Below are 14,508 nucleotides of genomic sequence, written 5' to 3'. Positions count from 1 at the left end.
ACTGAGGGAAGACCTTGTTTTGTACATCAGCAAGGGAAGTGGGGTTCTGTCCAGGAAATAGGGCATTGCTATCTGTAGTAATTATCCGGTGAGCACTGGGCACAGAGGAGGTCAGATAGTAAACAAGATTTCAACGCTTCTTAGGGCTTGGCATAATGACAGCTGATAAAACTCTGCTTATGTAGCTCAGCTAATTTCTGCTTTGACCTGTAGTGTTTCCTTTGTTGAGTCTGGTATTAGAAGTCAGTGTTTATTCTTCTACTTAACCTTCTTCACAATGTCATTCTGTTGTGTGTGATGATTTCTATCAGGAGAAGCATTTTTATTAATTAAACTTTTCTAATAGGCACTGCTTAGCCAGCTTCTGAGTGACTTGCGTAACCCACAGATCTCATGTATGTGTTTTTGTTGATAGGGCAGTTTGTTGAAGTGAATTTAAGCAGCCATCACGGCGAATTTTCTTGCAATTGTCAGTGCTTTCTGCTGCATGTAGCTCAGAAGTACATTGCTTGGTCATGGTATGAAAATGAAAAGTCACTTAAATAACAGCCCGTTTTAATATCATTTTTGTATCAGTTTAAAGCTGACACATGCAGTCTTCAGCTGTTGCCCTGTTTTATCGTCAGGAGCTTTTTAAACAGCAATTTAAAGGAGGTTTAAATGGTAATTTACCTGGGTCTGCAAAGCTCACCCATGCCTGCCACCTTTGCGAGTACCGCCACTGCTTTGATGGGAGAAATAATATGGCACTTATCCATATTAATTTTTGGCACACACAGATTTTTGCTCACTTGTCAGAGTACACATCTAAGGAGAAATGTGACTGATTCAGGGGTATTCAGGCAACAGAAAGTGAGCAAGCATGTGTATGTTGGGAGAAGGGAGGAAAGTTATGATTTCTGCCTCTCACTCCTCTATCCAGCTGCACCCTCACATGGACTGAGCATGAGGACAGCACTCTGAGTACAAGAAAGATACCTATAGAAGAGCCAGTGAGTTTCAAAGTCCGGGCGGCATTTTGTGTCAGATGGCTGATCTATATTTATTCTGCCAAAGCAGTAACTGCCCCTGGAGAGCACGCTCCACTCTTTACCTGACTCAGGACATATGGAAATACGACATCTGCTTACCGCAATAATACTTCCACAAATGTGATTGTGAATCTTGGAACTAGAGCTGAACTTTTCATCACAACAACTAAATCTTAATTCTGCTTTTCTCATGAGTGAAAAAAATGCCCGGGGCTGCTGTTTTCTCCCACATGATTGAAAAATGCTAGCTATGCGAGAACCATATGGGAAGGAGGCAGCAACGTTATTAAACAGACCTATTTGCCATGACATTTACCTCTGTGGCATAAGAGCAGCTTACAAACAAACACAGCATCCTATGAGAAGGTAAATAACCCTTTCCTCTTTCAAAAGGGAAAACAAAAGCATAGAAAAACTTACGAATTTCGCCAAGGTCACCCAGCAAGTAAAATGAGGAATTCAAGATGGACTGTCATTCCTATATCTGCCTTAAATTCTTCTGTCTTTAAAAACTATGAAATTTAACTCCAAGACTATATGGTTTGATCTGAAGAGAGTCATGTAAGATTTCCTTGATAAAAGCTTAAGAAGTAATGCCTTCTTGTTAGGGGTTCATTAAAAGGGAATTCAGCTTATTCCAAAGTTTATTCAGATCTAGTCCCACAGTTGAACGTGTCTCAGCAGAGCTAAGATGGACTTGTAAACCTAGATAAAACTTAATATCTACTATCCATCAATGAAAAAGCCACAAGCTGTCTGAAATGAGAGATTAATTTCAGCAAGCCTCTGCAAACTAAGCCAACCTAATTTCACATAGGTCTATGCCTCACTTTCCTACTGTGCCTGCCCTCCAGCTCTTCTGTTTTCCATGGTAACTAGGCCAGCTGTCGACTAGGAAAATACCCTTGGGCCAACTAAAAAAGAAAAATTTTCTCTTACTAATATCTTACAGAAAGCTTTCCCTGGTACGTGAGCTTAACTTCAAATTCCCACTTCTCCTTTTACAAAGACAATGTTTGGTGGCAATAAAGCGGTAAAACAGAAGGAAGATCAGAACAAGACCAATATTTAAAAAAGAGAAATCTGAAGATATTTCCTTCCCCGCTTTGCCCTCCTCTCCTACCCTTGCAAAAGATACTATTGCTATATATGAGGGGGAGCAAAAAATGAATAGAGACCAAAAAAAGAGGAAGAAAAATAAAACCAGAGAGGAGAAAAGAGAACAGGCCTAGAAAGAAGGGGTTTAAAGATAACGGAAACACTGTTCTTTACAATGTAAATGCTTGTTCTTCTGTTCTGCGACTGATAGGAATGAGCTGATGAGAGCCGTATCTCATGGTCTCCTCTGCTTTAATTAAATGAAAACATGGTAGGTATCACCTCGTTTGAGGAAGGCTGCAGAATAGCCATATGCATAAGGGGAGATGCAGTCTGAAGAGATGAAAAAGCATTATTGGGACTCTAGAGACTCCACTATTTAAAAGTCTGGTTCTCTGTCTTCTGTTCTCTGAAAACACATGAGTTTTGCTAGTTATTTTTGAAGTGTAAAGGACCATATGTCTTCATGATGCCACTTTATTTGAACTATGGAGGTTCTATCAAAGTTATTCCTTTGACAAAGTCACACCACACATGCACAGAGGTAACAAGTTCCTGTGATCTGATGATCTGATCCATGCATCCTTTGTTGTTGTGCAGCATTGGTCCTACTACTGAAGCCGTACTCTTCAGTAGGCTTCTCTAATGAGATGCCACATGGCAAATTGCCAGAAAAAGAAGACTTGACTTCTTACAGAGAACATACTACGTTGGATATGAGAGGAATACTTAAAACAGAAAGTTTTGCAATCTTGTAATTACACTGAGGTACTGTCGTTGCTGAAACGCCTAAAGCAGCACCTGATGAAGGCTCATTATACATCCCTATTCCTGTGTAGGCAGTGAACTGAAAAAAGTTCCCTTGGTTAGATATTGGGAAAAGAAGATAAGCAGGGCCGCTAGCTAGAGCAGAGATGTCCAGATGAAAGTAAAGATCCAGAAGAGACAGATACATCAGGAAGTAATGTGGGAATAAGGATCTTAGTTCTTCTGGCACCTGTATTACCTGCACTTAAAACACAGTGGATCTACATACAGGTCCTTCCAGGGAGGTAGAAGTGAGACTGTCCTGAAAGAAATGTTAACTCCACATGTATTTGGAATGCACTGAATCTCATCTATCCTTCCCCTGCTGTTGGCAACTGAGCACCTTGTCTGTAAAAATCTGACACTCTACTTGAAAGATAACAGTTTTGATTGTAGACCTTGTAAAGCAAAGCAAATTCTTGTAACTGAGCGCAGAGAAAATATGAAAATTAACAGCCCATCTCAAGATCTACATTTTTGCAGAATAAATTCTTTTGAATGACATAATATTTGCATCACCCATGGCCAGGGTGAGTCATAAGAACAGTAATCTGAAAACTCTAGGATTATATATACAGATCTGGCTCAGAATGTATGAATAAAATCTGGAACTGCTCCTAATAAGAGCAGCCAAAGGCCATAAAGACCTTGTAGAAAGACAATTTTAGTTTTATCCCTGAAGCTACTTCTATATCAGCATGTAAACAAAGTAGGGGAAAAAAAAAGTGCATACAGCATTTTAAAGTGAAGTTAACAAAGTGTTGCAGCGTAACTCAAGTTTAATTCTGCAGTTTTGTGTAAATCTAGATTGCCCAGTGCATACAGAATGATACAGAATTACTTCTGTGTCATGCATTTTGTTTTATAGTGTCTTGAGGGATGTTTTTGTTCCAGCTGTGAAGCTAATGGGAAGATGCAGAAGCTATTCCAAGCCATTTTGGTAGATGTGAACTACCCAAACAATAGGCAGATGATGAAAAACATTTTCACATTCTCCTCAGTGTATTGCTGTGATAACTGTGGCCTAAATTGAGATACAGTACAAAGCAACTCCACTGGCTGTAGTGAACTACTTGAACCTGGATTAATTTTGTGTTTTATTTGTGTGGTTTGAAAGTAGAGTAGCTTAGTCACCTCCTGTATCCAATTAATTGCTGGCATATTTGGACATCATCCCATTAAAGCCATTGGGTCTGCTTATTTTAGTGGTGATTATCCCATCTAATCCCATTCATTGCAAGCTTCCAATGCAGTTACCCACTGGGAAGAATACAGCGATTTCTGTTATGCCTGGAATGAATGGTGTGTTTCAGTTCCTGTGCCACAAATGTACTCTAAGCTATTACAAAGATAAATGATTTGTAGCTTTCAGCCTTGCTGATTCTGGTGTAAGTAAGATGCTGCATGACATTCTGACAACATGGCATTTGTCTGAGGAGAAAATCCGCAATTTTGAAACAAGCGCAGAATGGGACATACCTAGTCACATGAAGAAAGCACAGGCAAAGATGGAACCAGACTTTCCAAAATAAGTGCTAGACGTAAATGCCATGTTTCTCAGTGAATGCAAAATAATACTGCCCTATGCATAATCTTCATGCAGATATTAAATGTGATACATTTGTGGATTGGGTTTTTTTTTTATTTTGGATACAGTTTTTGGCAGGAGAAGGTTAGTAATTCGCTTTGATTCTCTGTACTGACACAGTGGTATTTTTTCAGTTAAAAGAGAGCAGTTAGACCTATAGTTGCAATCCTGAGCTTAAGTCGCTCTTGGCATCAGTGACATTTCAGGGTGAAGGCATTTCTTTTCTGGAGCTTTGGATTTGACACTTTATTAAGGTGGGACCTTTGGTGGGCTGTGAACCCTCACTCATGGACTCTGAAGTTACCCAGTGTCAGCACTGTCGTGTACAGATGATGTTGGAAACAAGCACTAATTCTGATATGTTGGTATTCTGCTGCAGGTATTTTTTGTGTTCATGATGGTGTGTTAATAAATTTGGTCCTCTGCTGCTTGCAGATCCCACCCAATGAAGAGGAGCTGACTACAAAGAGTCCAGCTTTGCTAACAATTCAGGGGTTTTTTTGGTGTTTGTTTTCTTGTTTGTTTTTTTTTTTTTTTTATATAAACTGCAGCAGAGACAGACACTGTTAGCACTTCTTTTTACTATGTGATTCTTCTAGCAGTTATATTGACGAAAACACATTCATTCAACAAATTGGAGGAGACACGTTCTGAGGGTGATTGTTCCTTGCTTAGACGTTAGACCAGGTAGCATTTACTATCTGGTAGTGATAGTGGTACCAGTGCGCTGTTGTACTCTCCTATTAATTCCTGATGCAGTTCATTTTCAGGGTCAATCCCCCTTCTTGTCTAGACAAAACCCGTTTGATCTGGGGTTTATTTTCTTAATACAAAAGTGTGTGCAACTAACTATATTATGTATCAAATACAACATTTTTCTGCTAGGCAACCTTAGCAGCAGGGGTTGGCGACTTACTCGCATAGTGTAGCGTTGGCTTTTTTTTCACTGATCTGCTAATTTTTTGTGAGTCAGCCGGACGTGCATTCCACAGTTATGGCATTCAGTGAGAGTGATGGGAAATGGGTTGATTGAATCTACTGGATCAAGTGATTTGTCTGGATGCAGATTGTGTTGCCTTGGGAGAAGATTAGCAAATAATGACAACTGGTCCCTTGGCTCCTATAGAAATGTGTTTCTCAAGCCTAACCGACATACTTTATAATAAGTTTGCAACAATTTTTTGTTGTCTAAGGGACACCAACATGTTAGACATCTGTTCCAAGTTATGTTATAAAAAAGAATCAGAAAAACAAAAGCAAATGTATCGTGTGGCCTTTTAAAACAAAATTACGCTTTAAGCAGAAGTGTTTTCCTTTCAAGGGTAGTGCTCTGAAAAATGAGTCTATAAAAGCAGCTCTGTTACATGAGAAGCAGCAGGTGAAACTGACTGCAGGTATCTTACGTGAGAGATGCGAAGAGCCAAAAGTGGAGAGGTGCTGCAAGCTACCGAACAGCTGCTGCTCTTCCATCCTGGAGACTTACTTGGGTAGAAAGATTCAGAGAAAATGTGGTACCACACTTCACTCAGTCTATTCAAGAAATGGAAACTAACTTCTGTTCTAGAATAGAAAGAAAGAAGGAAGATCAGCAGACGAGGCAGAGTTCTGCCAGCCCTCTTGTGCTTCCCCTCTCTGCTGTCTTTGTACTTGCTCAAAGAAAGGGAGAGTGAAAGGGAGTTCAGTCTTGGTCCTTCCAGTCAAGTGGATGGCCTCGCACTGCATTTCTGTAAAGTTCTGGAAAATGCTTAGTACTACAGTCCCTTGGGAGATCTGCTATGTCCCTTCCATCTTTGTTGTACATTAACTCTTGCTGCCTAATTGATTTTGCTCCCCATTCTCCCCTGCAGAAATTGTGTGGTTCTCAACATGTTAGGCATTTTGTGCTTCTCTGTTGTTTGTTTGTTTTTTATATCTGTGGCTTTGTTGATTGCCATGCCCCAGTAAGTCTACACAGAATGGTGATGCTGTTTTCTGTGTTTTCCTTTCTGACTTGTAGTACATAAATCACACCTTTCTAGAATTTGGGGTTAGTTTCAAAAGGGAGGTATTATCCTGTATCTATTTTTAAAAGAAGTTGACAGAGATAGCCTGTATGTTTCTCTTGAATAACAAAGGACCGTGAGAACAGAGCCACTTTAAGGCTTTCCAGCAAGGTTAATGAAATTAGATTTTGCTGTCCAGTGAAGGCTTATCTCACCGAGGCTGTGAAGGAGGCTGGGAACAGAGATTACATCGCACCAAGTGCAAGTGTTCCTTTCTGTTCTCTGAAGGGATGGCTGCCATCTTACAGACACATTCCTGGGAGTTCAGTCATCCATCCTGGGCACTGGCAAAGAGATCAGAAAAGGCCTAGTCGTATTTGCTAGCTTGGCACTCTGCTGCCTTAGAGTTTGGCTGTGTCTGCAGAGGCTGTGCCCGAGCAGACCAGCTAGCAAGTGAAAAAGATGAGTTCTGGAGGCTTTCCTGTGCTCTGCAAAGGAGCAAGTGGAGTTACGGGTGTAGGGAATGGAGGATGACAGGTACTTGTTAGAATCTGGAATTCATTGGAGTTCACAGTGTTTGTGCAGTATTTGCTGTGTTGATATCTCTATCAAATGGATTATTCCCGTTATCACTGGCAGGGAAGTAAAAACCTTGTCCAGTGTAATCTTGGGGAGATAAAAGAAAAAACTAAGAAAGGTTTTACTTGCAACTGAGTAGTTAACAGCAGCAGTAGCCCACCCATCCTCGTGGCCCATCACAGACTACCTCCACAGATGCAGGTATAAATCTTCAGCTGCACATTTTTGTCATCTGTCTCATCCTTGTGTTTGTAGGTAACTTGCAGCAGGACTTAAGAAGCTGCAAAGCCCAAATGTAACCCCACTGGCAAGCCCCACTTCACTCCTGTTACTTGTTCTCCTGTTTAAGAATGCAACCAGTAAAATGTTTTCAAGTCGAAAATGAAATCAGTCTCAGGCTGCGGGTGTGTGACATAGCTCCATGGCACAATAAAGCGCAGAGGACACCTAAGGAGTGTTGCAGGATATCTAATGAAAATCAAGACGGACGGCAACCTCGGACACGGAAGCTATGCAGCGGTAGAGAAGTGTGTTTGTGTGCTGATATTTGATACAAAGGGCTATGGAGAATCATTTTAAAACAATTATTGCTATAAAGATCAGCAGTGTTGTACTAATGTTCTCTTCTTCTGTGACTTGTCCTGCTTAATGAAACAGAAAACAACCATAAAATACACCTTCACAACAAAGCATATTAACTTCCTTGGTCAAGTTTACCAAAGATTGACTAATGATAGTAAGTACCTCAGCACTCGCCTTAAAACCCTAAGGCACCTCATTTTCATGGTGTGTCTCTGAATTAAAAACACTTTAAGCAAAGAGTATATGGAGCACAGCTTTTGTATAATAAATACCAGGCATCACTTGGAAACGAATTAACTAGGGTCACTACTCTGACTTTGATGCCACATGTCAACCCAGTCAAACTATATCTCGCTCTTTCATAGCAGGTAGGGGCTAAGCCTGCAGTAAGATACTGGAGATCCTGGCCTTTCCTTGGGTTTCTTTTGCTACAACGTGGTTTAACAGGCTACCTGCAAGCTAATCTGTCCTGTCAGGCATTACTCTCTAGTTCACCCTGCTCCCCTTTGGGAAGGAGACAAGGAACAGATGTTCAAGCGGCAGAGTTGTCCGAACAGCCTCACTCTTTCACTTCTCTGCCAAATCCACCTCAGAGAGCAGACTGTGTCTGCTGCAAGGCCTTTAGAGCACCAACTTCCCTGTCTCCCCACACCACAGAAGGAGAATGAAGCCACTTCAGCTGTTTTGGTACCAAGATCCATCTGATCTCATTCCTTTCCTTCGTTTTTTTCCCCTCCCTTTTTTTTTTTTTTAAATTTCCCTTTTTTCTGTAGCTGCTGGTTTTAGCCCTGTTTCTCCTTCTCTGACACAGCAGCCAACTCAGCCTGATTGAACCCCATCTTCCCTTCTGCTCGGTGGCAAAAATCTCTCCAGCACACTTGTGTTTCCATATCTGGAAAACACATACATGTGTTTCTGCAGCTGCAAGTGCCAGAAAATGGGATTGGAGCCAGCTTGCAGGCACGGAGTGGGTGCACACAGAAAGGAAGAGAAGCAGCCGCTTGCAGAAGTGTCCTGGTCTGAGGTCACTCTTCAGTGGCCAGTCTGGCCCAAACCACGACAAGAAGGAAGTCGGGGGCATCTTTTGGGACACCCCAGAATCTGACTGGGACCCTCGTGACTGCTGCTAAGCAGGGTCAGTCTAGTTTGCTTCTTTACTAAATTTCAGGTCAGCATCCTTCTGTTCCCAGCACCATTGTGCTATTTCCCAGAAAGTGACCTTGGGACAGCGTATCAGAAATACCCGGGCCTTGCTGAGTACAAGAGCGTTTGTTTCAAATCAGAGAACCTTGAAGGGTGAGGACATCTCCTTGTTGTTAGGCACGAGATCCTCTGTATAGGCATGGCATAAAGGCAGCCTTTTATATTGAATTCTGTCTTGCAGAACCCTGTGAAAATTGTCAGAAAAAAAAAAACCAAAACTTTATGTATTTCCTTACTGGCAGCCATGAGTTTTAAATCATTCCAATTTTGTCTTCCTCTGTCGCAGCTAGGCATCCTGTCCTAACTTGAAAATTTCATTAGTGTCTTGAGCACTTCTCCATTCTGCAGCCTCAGAAGTTGCAGACTTTCCTATCTCCGCTGAGTTCTCGCAATGGCAGGGTGAAGATGTGTGGGCCTGGAAACTGGGAAGACAGAATTACAACTGCATATTTGTTCCGTTGTTGAATAAACATTTCAGCAAAGCTTACAATGACTCATCACATTAAAAGCTGTCCTTTGTATCCTCCTTGGGACTGCTTTTATAAAATGAATGTAAAAGTCAGACCCAGTTAATCCAAATCATTTTGCGAATTAAGGTCTACAGGCTTTTAAAAGCATACCTACCCCAGTGGGCTGGCAGAAGGAGCCTGTACCGTAGTCACCAGACACATTTTGAGTGCAGAGCCCTGAGTGCCTCACAGGGCTGCTGAGGAAGCACGTGCACTGTCAAAAGCTGCCACGTGGGTTCAGACTGTGGAGTGTGTGCTGGGCTGCAGCGGGCATGGAAATGGATTTTACCGGTGAGCTCATGATGACTGCCTCCACTTTCCCCACGGGCTGGGCTCAAGAAGCACATGTGAGAGGATTCAGACTCTATGCACCCTCTGTCCCCATGTACACCTTATGCGGAAGCATTCTGAATCTGCCCCATAATCCTTTCTCAGGTCAAAAAGAAATCTTTATATTATATGTGTATATAAGCTTATTTTCTGTGAACACTCAGCCATAAGAATAATCAAAAAATGAATCTTCTAAGTTGATCTACCTTATGCACGGAGTCGCTCTGTTTAAAATAGGAATACATTTTGGTTTTGCTTCCTGTATGTGGAATCCTAAGCCTTTCATTTTAGGGAAATAAAAGTTCTTTTAGTGGTCTGTATATCTGAGAGGATTAAAGGGAAATCTCAAACATGAAAAGGTAGTCTTTCTGTATTCCCTAAATATGTACTGTTAAAAATGGAGTAAGTGAATTAATGTAATTTAGATGCTCAGGAGCTGATTTCGATGCAAGCCTAAGTGCAGACAGAAGATTCTGCACCAACATAACCTGGCCAGTTCAAAATAGATGTCACAGCGATGTTGTCTTTTCTTATGTGCACTTGCACTTGTCTTTGCAGGGCAGAAGTGAAGGAGTTCATTCTGCCTGTGCTGTAAGAGAAATGCAGGCTGTTTAGCTGGACTGAGACTAAGCTGGGCTCTGCTTCAGCAGACTAAAATTCTTGCCCGTGTGACAGTTTGGACTGTGCCAGTGATGCTTTTGTTTAAAAAATAATCACCAAGCCTGTTCATGACTTGGTGTTGAAATGGACTGAGTATGCTTTTGTTTTAAATCACCTTGTTTGCCTATAACTGAGCTAAAAGGCCACTGCAGAGTGTGATTCAGTACCTTAAGCATCGCCTGTTTTACACAGCACAGGGCATCCGAGACATCTGCATGGGAGTGGCACACATGAGATACTGCCTCTAGCGGACCCATGCCCTTCCAAGGCAGCAGCTGGAGGCCAAATAGGATTTCCTAGCGTATCTAAAATGGCAGAGGTATCTACTTCTAAGCAAATGAATCCCATCCTGTGAAATCTTGGACTTACTGTCCTTGAAACCTGGAACAATTAGTTTACCCACCTCCATATATGCATGTTTTCTGAGCCTTCTTCAGTTCGTGGAGGGTTCAGGATAAAAATACAGCTGTCTTTGTGTGCTGGGGCTTGCCTTCCACCAGGCACTGCAATGACAATTTGTATTTCTTTCCGATCCAAAAAGTAATTATTTGTTTTTACTAGTCTACAGGAAGAAATGTCATTTCAATCTCCTCCAGAGAGTACTGATGATAAAATTCTCATATGTCTTCCCTTTCATGTCTAGGCATTTCTGATAGAAACACCACGCTTTCTTTTAAGATTTTTCAGTACTTATAAACCCTTAGATGTTCAGAGGTTTTGTATAACTGGAAAGGCTTTTCAGAAACCAGTAGGTGATATTATTCTGCATTAATTTATATAGGAAAAGAGGACCTAGAAGGATCATTGCCTTACAAAAGATTACAAGAATCCCTCATCACCAAAAGATGCATTGGCTGTGGTAGCAATATTGTAATGCCTTATATATGATTTGAAGGAGTTGAAGTGTCTATAGCAATTAGGTTTTTTTTACCTTTAAATATCAGTGCTTGATATATATGTTATTCTTGCTTTTTGTGATGCGACATATTCATATCTGATGTGCCTTGAAAATCAACAGCTGCTCTGTTTTCTGTCCTGTGAAAACTAGCATTATTTGTTAGGTTTGAGTAACATCATCAGGTAAGGGAAACTGCATTAAGATTCAGACATTTATAAGGAATTTAAGGTTTGAGATGTTCTTCGGGATGAAGTTGTGGGAAGGGAAGTTTGGACAAAAGCAAAGGGGAATGCCAGGTGATGGGCAGCATGTCAGTAGCAATATAAAGCTGGTGTTTCTATCTGCAATTATAAAAATAAATGAAATATGTACAAAACGTCTGGCCACATAAGGTAAAAATTTCCCAGTGATCAATTCAGTTAACTAGAAAAACCTCTAAACTCCGCGGCTTTCCTGGCCCAAATGAATGTGGAATTAGAGAAGACTGCATGGTAAACATGAAAAAAAAGAAAGTATGGTTTTGGTTTTATTTCTAACTTTTACGTTGGTAATAACTCCAGTTCCAAAGCTCTTACAAGCTTCAGTAGAATTAAGAGCTGAGTTTTTGCTCTAGAACAACACTTAGCAGTAAAGAAAGGAAAAAAGTGGGCTCATTTCACTCTTTTTAGCACTATAGCCAAATTCAGAAATGTCTCCTTAACTTAAAACAGTGACAGTTTCTAAAACTGGTGAAACATCTGTGACTAAAATGGTCTTTAAATGTACCTCCTAGCTGAAAGATGTGCTTGATTGTGTGAGTGTACTGGCAGGAGAAAAAAAAAAGAATAAATTTAGGGATGTCTATTTGAGACTGGACTTCAAAAAATATAACTTATTTTCACTTTTTAAACTTTTCTTGCAGAAATAAGAAGCAATAGAGGCACTGCACTATGTATGACAGTAAGAAATGGCAGGTTCCTATTGATTCAACACACTCAGAATCTCATTAGTTATCAAATGGGACTTGAGTACTGCCAACAAATAAACAACATTTTTTCTCATTCTCCGCTGCCCAAAGTCACCAAATACAGATTAGTTTGGAGTGCATTTATTGTTTCTGCTAGAGGTGATATAAAATAAAAATCAGTTTTAGATACACAGATGTTTTTTCCCCTCTTTCCTTCAGGCTGTTGAAGAATGCACAGAATGAAGTTCATTTCAAAAACTGGTATCAGAAACTACTGGCTGCTCTCCAATTCTGTGCTGGCAAAACCCTGAACAATGAGTTTTCTAAGGAGGGGAAACTTATCAGAATTCTGGAAGACATTGCCAAAAAAGTAAAAGCTGCCAGTGACCCAAAAAGAAAGGTTTGTTTAAAACTACCTCCTCTTCCATCTAAGTTTCTTCAAGTGATTATTTTCTCTAAGGTGACACGTCTTTCCTATAATGCCCTTTACATAAATAAACCCAAGATTTGCCTAAAATTTGTAAAATTTTGTGCTGCTCTGAAAACAAGTAAAACATGTATTTAATGGTCCAACTCTTATCACTATTACTCTTGAGGTCAGCAGATCTTTTAAGCCATTTAAATTCCTTCATCAACCAGTTTCTCAACTCGACTTCGAGGTGGTCAGAAACAATGGCAACAATGCTGGTTAATATTTTACTGAAAGGAATGCTCACATTCAGCACCTCATCCCAATATAATATTTGACTCCTGTGGAGCTGCAGTGTTTCTTGAAAACTTGGCTAAGAGTTATCCTGGACGAGCAGAACGGCCTCATTTCTTAGCAAAGCCAACCAGAGTGGACTATACTTAATACTCAAATAGAGCATTCAACTATTAATACTGTATCTGCAGAGATGCATTCCTGGCAGTAGAAGGCTTGCAGTCGTCTTCTCCAGCAGGTGCAGCTTTTGTATTGCGTAGGTATATTTCCAATTCAAAACTGTTAATTTTCTGAGACAGCTGTTGTTACTTAGCTGATGTGTAAAACAGTTTCTTGCTGGGATCTCAGCAAGAAAGACCAGAAAGCCAAATAAAAATATACCTGCCACTGCTGGTTATCATGAAAGTTATCATGAGTTCTTTTTGCCTTGTTAAGGATTCAAAGATTTTCAAAGGATTTTTCAGAAAACTCCGTGTTGCTACTGAGAGCAGCAAAGCAAACACGGAAGTAAAAAGACAAAAATATTTGCAAAGACAAAAATCCATGTAAAGAAAAAGAAATAGTAGTGATACATTATGCATTATTGATGCATAATTCAGATTTTAGAGATTAATCTCAAGGCTCTAGTTACTGTAATACTGCGAAACTCCCAAACCTTGCAGGTACCATACCTACAGTTAGGTGTGAGGGAGATCACAGTTTTGAGGCAACAAATTGTGAGGTTGTCCAGCAAGGCAAAAAAGATATGAGATGCAGCAGAGCAGGTGCAAGGCTAATCAGCCCCTAATGAAGGGTATTGAATCTGAACCTCCATGACAGCATGAACTGGTAGTGCATCTAGACAGTAAAAGCCTGAATGTGGAGTAAAATAACAGTTCTTACTTTTAATAACTGCCCCTCGGTGTCACCTCATCAGCTGTTATAAGGTTACATGGATGCCACTCGTTCCAGAAATTGTACTGCTTGTTTAAAATACAGAAAGACAGTAAACGGCTTAAAAGCTGCTGTTATGTTCTTTCGTGTTACATGTTCACATGTTGCAGGAGGTGTTAAAGGTGGAACTCCACAGACTTCAGCAGTTCTTCCAGGAGGTAACGGTTTGTCGGCTTCCCCTGAATCCTGCACTTGTTGTCCAAGGCGTAGAGGCAGATGTAAGTCTAGCTCATGCAACGGATTACATTTGTAATTTATTTTTTTTTTTTGTAGTATAAAGGGGAAGAGGGAGTGAATGGCTGCATTGACTGGGAAATAATCTTACTGGTGTTAAGCATGAGTCATCTGGTAAACTGACATCCAGCCTAATCCCCTTCAAACTGGGGGCCTTTGTTGGAGGCAGAGGTGAAGGGGTCTGGTGGGGTGGGTGTTGCATGCATGTCTCACGTTGCGCAGCAGCAGCAGCAGCGATTTCAAACTCTGAGCAGGCTGCTCCCAGCTCAGCTGCCCTGCCAAGGCATTGGGATGGGCAAAGGCACCTGGGTCCCCTGAAGCTGAGACCTGGTTACCGTCCTGCCCAGGTAGCTCTTGGTGGCAGTTTTTTCTCATCCAAGTCTCTCCCCTGCCATGGATGGGAGCAGCTAAAGGTCTCGAGGTAG

General features: G+C 40.9%; 1 protein-coding gene across 3 annotated transcripts in view; it reads left to right on the top strand.

The window, feature by feature from the left end:
- Window positions 1-14,508, top strand: part of PIK3C2G (phosphatidylinositol-4-phosphate 3-kinase catalytic subunit type 2 gamma) — a 287,677-nt gene that overhangs the window by 188,489 nt on the left and 84,680 nt on the right. For 2 of the 3 annotated variants that reach the window (XM_054225029.1, XM_054225038.1), the window contains exons 19-20: window positions 12,433-12,613; window positions 13,960-14,067. The exons of the other annotated variant lie outside the window; for it this stretch is intronic. In XM_054225029.1, the coding sequence (XP_054081004.1) occupies window positions 12,433-12,613; window positions 13,960-14,067 (289 nt within the window). The remainder of the gene's footprint in view (window positions 1-12,432; window positions 12,614-13,959; window positions 14,068-14,508) is intronic. 3 annotated transcript variants of the gene reach the window in all.

Source organism: Rissa tridactyla, chromosome 1, assembly GCF_028500815.1.
Source record: "Rissa tridactyla isolate bRisTri1 chromosome 1, bRisTri1.patW.cur.20221130, whole genome shotgun sequence".
Lineage (NCBI taxonomy): Eukaryota > Metazoa > Chordata > Aves > Charadriiformes > Laridae > Rissa > Rissa tridactyla.
Note: the sequence above shows the minus strand (reverse complement) of the source record. Positions and strands in the feature narration are given on the sequence as shown.